The sequence below is a fragment of the Microtus ochrogaster genome, chromosome 7, assembly GCF_000317375.1.
Source record: "Microtus ochrogaster isolate Prairie Vole_2 chromosome 7, MicOch1.0, whole genome shotgun sequence".
NCBI lineage: Eukaryota > Metazoa > Chordata > Mammalia > Rodentia > Cricetidae > Microtus > Microtus ochrogaster.
The window spans coordinates 63667286-63675960 of record NC_022014.1 but is presented as its reverse complement, the minus strand read 5'-3'; the positions used below and the strand labels follow the sequence as shown (position 1 = coordinate 63675960).

Below are 8675 nucleotides of genomic sequence, written 5' to 3'. Positions count from 1 at the left end.
AACTCGCTCTGTAGACCAGGCTGGTCTCAAACTCACAGAGATCCGCCTGCCTCTGCCTCCCGAGTGCTGGGATTAAAGGTGTGCGCCACCACCACAAGGCTAACTTTTTTATTTAAAATAAAAGCTCTATGGGCCTGGAGAGATGGCTCAGTGGTTAACAGCATTGAATACTTTTCCCAGAGGGTTGGGTTCCTAGAACCCATATAGTGACAACACTACACCATAAACTGAAAGGAAGGCAGCCTTTCAGAGGCAGGAGGATCTCTACAAGTTCCAGACTAGCTAGGTTTACAGAGTTCCACGCCAGTTAAGGGCTTCACATCAAGACCCTGCTAAACCAACCACTTTTCATTGTTTTGGGGCTGGCCATATGATTCAGAGGTTAAGGATCCAAGAGGCTACTGCTCTTACAGAGGACCCATTCCCAGGACCACATAAAAACAACAATCTGTAGATTTTAGTTACAGGGAATCTTAACGCCCGTTTTTGCCACGGCCCAGTACTAGGTGCCTCACAGTCCGCATACAGACAAGTAGACGAAACTCATTCACATAAAATTAAAGGCGAAAAAAATATCTTGTGACTGCCAAGTGACTGATCCGGTAAAGCGTCTGCTACAAGGTCTGAGAAGTTGAATTTACTCGCACTTGCCCTTGCCCACATGATAGGACAGAATCAACTCTTGCCAGGAGTCCTCTTACTTCCCAGCTCCTGCTGTGGCAAGGACAACCTTCCAAAAACACTCAAAATAATTTTTAAAGGATTTGGGGGGTGGGAGGAAGGCTGACTCCTCATTCTTGTTTTAGGTGTATAAAGGTTTTGTTTTGCCCTTAATAAGAATAATCTTAACTGTACTAAGAACTGAAAACAGGACATATATAATAATGCCTTCGTAAGTATTCCTTAAAAAAACACACTAATTAGTAACAGCAACCAGAGGCTTCCTGAAAACTTGGCAAATGAAGTCTAATCATTTCACAATGTTAAGAAAATCAAAATCTGTAAGTGAGCAGTACTAGTAAGTACCACAAAAAAAGTCACAAACTAACTTATTGTGAAACCCAGAAAGAGAAAAAGGCTGAAGTTAACAACACAATTAAAGTAAGAACATAGCTTCCTTTGGTAACCACGACTGATTAGCCGAAGTCCACTCAGACTACGCTCCCTCCCTCTCGCCCTCCCAGAAGGGAGAGAAGAACGATCATCAATGGCAGCAGGCAGCTGCAGGAAAGCAGCACCTAGAGCCAGCTTCACGCTCAGGAGGGAACACTACGTCTCGTCCTCGTGGTTTCGGGTGCTCTACACAGTCAGAGAAACTTCTCTAGTAACAAACTATAGAAATGATCCCTGAAAGTATAGTCTTAGCCTCATGCTGCCCAGCTCGCCGCACTGCACCCGGCGCGCTCACATCTTACTCACGGCGAGCAAAGCGACCCGCTCGCCGCACTGCCCTTGGCCGCTGCTATTACCGACACACTGCATTTGCACAAACGGGGACACGTTCCCCGCTGAACGTCGCCCGCTGCCAAGTCCACAGGACATTTCAGTTGCCACAGTTCTCCAAGTCTGCGGGACAGAGGCGCTCTCGATAATTAGCATACGATCGCTAAACAGCCAATCGACTGCCAGCTCTCTGTCGCCCCGTCCCACTTCCGCCTGCGACGGGTCGCGAGTCACCCGCCCAGCCGCGCTTCCGCCTGGCCCCGCCTGCCCCCGCCTGTCCCAAGCCAGAGGCGCCGCGGAGCCGTTCGGTGTTCGCGGGCGCACGCTGCTTTGGACCCCTGGCCCAAGCCACAGGCCTTTCGTGACGAATCAAACGAAAAAGTACGACGGGAGAAGGGCAGTTCAAAAACTGTACATTAGGGCTGGAGAGGTGGCTCAGAGGGTAAGAGCACTGGCTGCTCTTCCAGAGGTCCTGAGTTCAATTCTCAGCAACCGCATGGTAGCTCACAACCATCTGTAGTGAGACCTGGTGCCTTCCATGCCAGCAGTACATTGTATGCTTAATAAATAATTAAATATTTAAGAGAAAACAAAAAAAAAAAAACCCTGTACATTATTTATTTTGAATTGCACACTCTTAAATTTTAAAAAGTTTTGATGGAATTGGGACAAGGTTTTCCTATATTGCTGGCCTATATTCCCCGGCTGTCCTTGAACTTTCTATGTAGCCAGCCTTCAGTAATCTACCTGGCTCTGCCTTCAGAACGTACCACCAAGTCTAGTGTCCATTTGTTCCTGTTTGTTTGTTTGAGACAAGCTCTGACTGTGGCCCTAGACGGACTGGAAGTCTTTCTGTAAACCAGGCTGGCCTTGATCAAACTCACAAAAATCTACCTACCTTGTCTTCCAAGTGCTGGGAATAAAGTGTGTGCCAAAATGCCAAGTCTGGCCTCTATTTAATAAATTCTATCATGTGATCAAAGTACCAGAAATAAAACTGGGCATGATGGCACACTTGGAAAGACCATGCTCTGTCCCGATTGAGGTGATTGGCTGTGCTTACTACTGTGAGAGATACTGTCTCCAAAAAAAAAAACAGTTCCAGATGTAAATGTCTTTTCCCTTACTCCAGTCACTCTGGCCTTCTTGAATTCTCACAGCAGGCCAGTTTTATATTCACCATGTGCCCCTTATGTCACAACACCTTTACAAACCTGTTTGTCTAGAGTGATTTTTTTTTTTTTTTGTGGAGCCTCCAACCTTTTACCTTTTCCCAACTTAACGTCAATTATCGTTCAACAATCTGTATTAGTGTCATTGCTTCACAGAAACCTTCCTTGACCACCTGAGTCAAATACTTCTGTCTCTTGGTAATTCAGTCAATACCTACCACCTGCATTCAGAACTGTAGGGACTGTGAATGACCGTATATCCTGCTAAGATCTCAAGTACAAAACAAGCAGAATAACACACTCATGTAAGCCCAGCACTGGAAGGGAAGAAGCAGGATGATTATTATATATTGAAGGAAGAATTGGCTACAGGAGACCCTGACTCAAAAAATAAAATAAAACAAAACAGGGCTAGAGATATAACTTATGGCAAAGAGCTGACCTAACATGTACAAAACTCCAAGTCACATTCCCAGCACTAAAAACAGCAATAAATTAATTAATTAAAAAAATAAACGATGCCAAGTTGTTTTAACTATGGAAGGTGGAGAAGAGGGACAGGTGATCATTTCTCTGTTTTCTGTGGATCAATCAGGTTTATTCCCTCATATTTGACTTACAAGCTTTATTTATTAAATAAAAAAAAATAGCTAGATGTGGTGGTGTGCAGCAGTAGGATTTGCTGAAAGAGGCAGAGGCAAGAGGATCACGAATCTTAAGCCAACCTGAGCTACACATTTTAGCGAGGCAGTGGTGGCGCATGCCTTTAATCCCACCACTTGGGAGGCAGAGGCAAGCAGATCTCCGTGAGTTCAAGGACAGCCTGATCTACAGATCTGAGTTCCAGGACAGGCTCCAAAGCTACACAGAGAAACCTTGTCTCAAAACAAAACAAAAACAAACAAACAAAACAAAAAAGGAATCATGGATTTTAATTCAATTCCCAGCAAACAACCACATGGTGGCTCACAACCATCTATAATGAGATCTGGTACCCTCTTCTGACATGCAGGCAGAACACTGTATACATAATAAACAAATAAATGAATAAATAAATAAATAAATGAAAGGAACCACAATATAGCTGAAACCCAGGGGTCAGAAACAGAATCTTTTAGACTTTTGTATCGTGTTTATTATTCCTGTAGAGGGTTGGCTGATCCAAGGTATTCCCTGAGGCCCTGGTATATGGGAAAGAACACAGCTCCTCAAAACCAGAAACATCTTGGTAGTACCAGTAATAGCCTGGAGCCAAGGCCTTGGGAGCTTTTCTGAGGCACTACTGTATGTACAAGGCAGGCACTTCCTTCTCTAACACCAGAAACATGCTTGGCTGAACCAACAGATAATGTCCTGGGGTCAGGGCCTTGTGAGAACTGCAGCTTTGGATCCTTAGAACCCTACTCTTGCCAGTGTACAGGGCTATAGGTATCAGTCCCAAGGCCTTAATGTGCTGCTAGGTCAGCTATGTTCTTGAGATACCCCATGTTTCTTTTCTGCAATATTGCCTTCTGTATGTTGTAGATTACTATTTTAAGGTGTGTTACTTTTGTTTATGCTGTGGAACATTTGTTTCAGTGATGTAAAAATGTGGTTTTTTAATATTTATTTATTTATTATGTATACAACATTCTGTCTGTGTATATGCCTGTAGGCCAGAAAAGGGCACCAGACCCCATTACAGATGGTTGTGAGCCACCATGTGGTTGCTGGGAATTGAACTCAGGACCTTTGGAAGAGCAGGCAATGCTCTTAACCTCTGAGCCATCTCTCCAGCCCTAAAAATGTGTTTTTATGTTGCATTTGTTTAACTCTGTGAAGCTGTGATTCTTTGCCTGTCTAAAACACCTGATGGTCTAATAAAGCGATGAATGGCCAATAGCAAAGCAAGAGAAAAGATAGGCAGGGCTGACAGGCAGAGAGAATAAATAGAAGGAGAAATCTGGGGGGAGGAGCAAGAGAGAACAAGAAGAAGATGCTAGGGGCCAGCAATCAGGAACCCAGCCAGCCATGGAGTAAGAGTGAAAGTAAGATATACAGAAGGAAAGGGAAAGGCCCAAAGGGTAGATGGGGTAATTTAAGAAAAGATGGCTAAAAGCAAGTCAAGCTAAGGCCGGGTATTTATAAGTAAGAATAAGCCTCCATGTGTGATTTATTTGGGAACTTGGTGCTGCTCGCTCAAAAGGAAAAAGTCCCAAGGAGTAAAGAGCAAATAAGAAAACAATTTATGTCCCACTACATGACAGATTCTGCTGACTCTGTCCATTTCTCCCCTGGAAACAGAATGTAAGGTGCTGTATTTCTTAGTAAGTTTCCTTGGCATAAAACATGGCTTGTGAAAGGCCTTCTGATCCCAAACATTTTTATCATCTTCTGATCTGCTAGTCCTCTCAGGACCCTGCCACTGAAAAATGACTCACTCACTGGTCCAGCTCAACTTGTTACAATTTTTGAAATTTTAGAATAAAGCTAATTTCTTCTTTGGTATATTAACTCTTAAAAAATATTAACTGCTAACTACTGAAGGTCTGTCACATACCCAGTATGATTCTGAATGTTTCACATAAATAAATACAATTAATTAAACTCTCAGTTTTCTAAGAGCTGAGGTGTGAAGAGACTAAATAACTGATGTCACTGAAGTGTTAAGTAGAACCCATAGGCGGGACATGTCGTCTTCCAACACTTGGGAGGGAGAAGAAATAAAACCTGGATTTCAAGACTAGCCTCATCTACATAGCGTGTCTTTGGCTATCCTGGGCTACACAAGCGCTCGCTCTCTCTCTCTCTCTCTCTCTCTCTCTCTCTCTCTCTCTCTCTCTCTCTCCACACACACACACACACATGTAGATCAGGAGTTGTGAAAAATCTCTATCTTGACAATTATCTAGCTCTTCTAAATACTAAGTACTATTGTTACGTTTACAGAATCAGAGGTATAGAGGTGTGTCTCTACTCAAAATCAAACTGCTTTAGTGTAAGAGGGGAGACAACAACTGTTGGAAGGAGGCTGTTTGTTGGTTCCTGACTGCTCAGCCCCCAAATAATCACACAGAAACTGTATTAATTAAATCATTGCTTGGCCCATTAGCTCTAGCTTCTCTTACATACTAATTTAACCTATCTCCATTATTCTGTATATGGCCACATGGTAGTGGCTTACCAGCAAAGTTTCAGTGCCTGTCTTGAGTGGGGTTACATGGCTTTTCTCTGACTCCGCCTCCTTTCTCCCAGCATTCTGTTTAGTTTTTGCCACCTATCTCTGTTCCCCTATACCTCTGCTATAGACCTGAAACAGTTCCTTTATTAACCAAGGATATTCACAGCATACAAAGGGGAATCCCACATCACCTCCCCTTTTCTGTTTAAAGAAAAAAGGAAGGTTTTAAATTTAACATAATAAAATTACATATTATAAAACAGGTATCAAGCAATAATTATAGTTACAATATTTATATCTACTTTATTTTTTATCATAACTAAGAAAAACTATGTAAATTCTTTCACTCCATCAAAGACTCCAAAAGAATATAATATTACCTAAGTAAACAGGAAGTACATTGTAAGCAACTTCCAAAACTCTAGAAATGACAGAGACATCTCACTGCCTGAACAGTCACCCAAAGTTTTTCTGTACTGTTGGGGCACCCATCTTCAGCCTATAGGCCCATAGTATCTGGCAGACTTTTTTATGAAGCAGCAAATTTCAAAGACAGTTTCACCTATATTGGTAGTTTGTCAGTCACTTTCTTTTGTGTCCTGTAGAATGTCTAGCAGACTCTATTTTTTTCCGATGAAGCAGGAACCCCAAAGGACCATCTCACCATTAGGCAAGTTCAGCAGCCATTTCTCTGTGGGTTCTGCATGCCCAGTTTACATTGCATACCATCAAGCAGTCCAGGCAAGAGCACTTTCTTACCCAAATGGCTAGCAAACTCCATAAGTAACCTCTTCAATGCCCATTTTCCTCTTGAAGTAATTGGTGCTGCCAGGAGAAGATGTGTCTCAAGTCATGAAAAGTCCTAAGTTATTAAAACATTTTAAATGTCATATTCGGTAGTCTTTGAAAGGTTTAAAGAATGCCTATCCACCTGAAATACATATCTATCCATCTAGAAGATCTAACTAACATGACTACAGCTTGACCATTATAGATGACTCTCTATTAACCTATTTTTAAATTATTCACTACATTTTAAATAAGCTATACAAACACAAGATAAACCAAGATCCATAGCAATGCAAATCTCTATAGCATATCTCCCTTTAAATGTAAATAAACATTTATAAACAATATTTGGGGATATTGCAGCCAGGCGGTGGTGGCGCACGCCTTTAATCCCAGCACTTTGGAGGCAGAGGCAGGCAGATCTCTGTGAGTTCGAGACCATCCTGGTCTAAAAGAGCTAGTTCCAGGACATGCTCCAAAACCACAGAGAAACCCTGTCTTGAAAAAACCAAAAAAAAACAAAAAACAAAAACAAAATTTGGGGGATATTGAAAACTGTTTTCTGGGGCTGGAGAGATGACTCAGGTTAAGAGCATTGCCTGCTCTTCCAAAGGTCCTGAGTTCAATTCCCAGCAACCACATGGTGGCTCACAATCAATCATCTGTAATGGGGTCTAGTGCCCTCTTCTGGCGTGCAGGCATGTACACGACAGAATATTGTTGCAGGAGGTCCTCCCGCTCCTCCAGCCTATAGCCGCTGAGATACCAGCCCATTGGGGCGTGGTCTCTCTCCCTTTAAAAAAGCGGCCACTTCCCTCACCTCTCTCTCTTCACTTCCTGCTCCGCTGGCGACTAGACTCCCTTCCTGGTTGCCCAGAGAGCTGTTGTCTGGGAAGGTGATCTGTAAGTTTTTTTCCCTTTAAATAAATACCACCCTATTAATCATAATTCCAAACTGGTGTGGCATTGTTTGTGACTTACGCCTTCATATTGTATACAAAATAAATTAAAAACAAAAACAAAAAAAAACTGTTTTCTGTTTTTAGTTGGGCTAAGTAATTTTGGGGGGGTGTTTGCAGTGACTGCTCGGGAAGTTGTCATCTATTAAACCACATTAGTCTGGAAGAATTTTTTAGGTTTTTATCCTCTGTGGAAACAAAGAAGAACCTCTTTTTTAAAGCAACATATCCTTAGGCCCAAATTTTGAAGACAATACCTTTAAAGTATATATGTTGGTTACTTAGCTCCTTCACAGTCAAAAAATTTAAAGAAAACACAATATCCAGACTTTTTTAAAAAATATTTATTTATTTATTTATTTATTATGTATACAATATTTTGTGTGTATGTCTGCAGGCCAGAAGAGGGCACCAGACATCATTACAGATAGTTGTGAGCCACCATGTGGTTGCTGGGAATTGAACTCAGAACCTTTGGGAGAGCAGGCAATGCTCTTAACCACTGAGCCATCTCTCCAGCCCCCTAGACTCTTTTTGTATATTTTATCTTTACATGGATTTTTTGTTTTTACTCTATTACTTTTTAACATTTATTTTACTATCCTTATTCCTTTAATCTATGACTGCTTGTACTTTTTTTTTTACTCTATTTCCCCAAGTCCAACACTGTGACTTGTTTGAAGTTTTTTTTATGTCTGAATCTGTTCTATTGTGTATCTATAATTCTTTACTGTCTGGGAGTGCTTCTTAAAATTCTAAGAGCTTTTTAAAAACTTAAGCTGCACCATTGCTAGGGGAAATATGGCACTTCCTGCTTGTCCCACCCAGACCAGCATGGCGGAGCTCGCTGCCTCCAAGAACCATGCACAGTGCCCCATCTCTAGCACACAGCTGGTCCATGTTGCCACCAAGCAAGCTGTAGCACGTTGCTCACAAACCCCATTTAAATGTTAGGTCCCCTGAAAGAGCCAGAGGTTGCACTGGCAGCACAGCCCAGAAAGAGGCATTTTAAAATGGTGCGGCATTTTTTTTTTTTGTTAACACTGAGTCAGGAAAACCTCTCTTAAAAGAGCTGTGGCATGCCGGGCGATGGTGGCACACGCCTTTAATCCCAGCACTCGGGAGGCAGAGGCAGGCGGATCTCTGTGAGTT

The 8675-nt window shown here is 42.2% G+C and overlaps 1 protein-coding gene and 1 non-coding gene across 2 annotated transcripts in view; both read right to left on the bottom strand.

The window, feature by feature from the left end:
- Positions 1-8423, bottom strand: part of Tex14 (testis expressed 14, intercellular bridge forming factor) — a 94153-nt gene extending 85730 nt beyond the window's left edge. Inside the window, exons 1-2 of the mRNA XM_026780074.1 lie at positions 8348-8423; positions 1420-1799 (exon numbers count right to left, since the gene is read on the bottom strand). Of these exons, the coding sequence (XP_026635875.1) occupies positions 1420-1799; positions 8348-8423 (456 nt within the window). The remainder of the gene's footprint in view (positions 1-1419; positions 1800-8347) is intronic.
- Positions 1147-1363, bottom strand: LOC113456423. Its single transcript, XR_003377234.1, has one exon. It is a non-coding gene; the product is annotated as a small nucleolar RNA U3 (small nucleolar RNA).
- Positions 8424-8675: the final 252 nt, after the last annotated feature.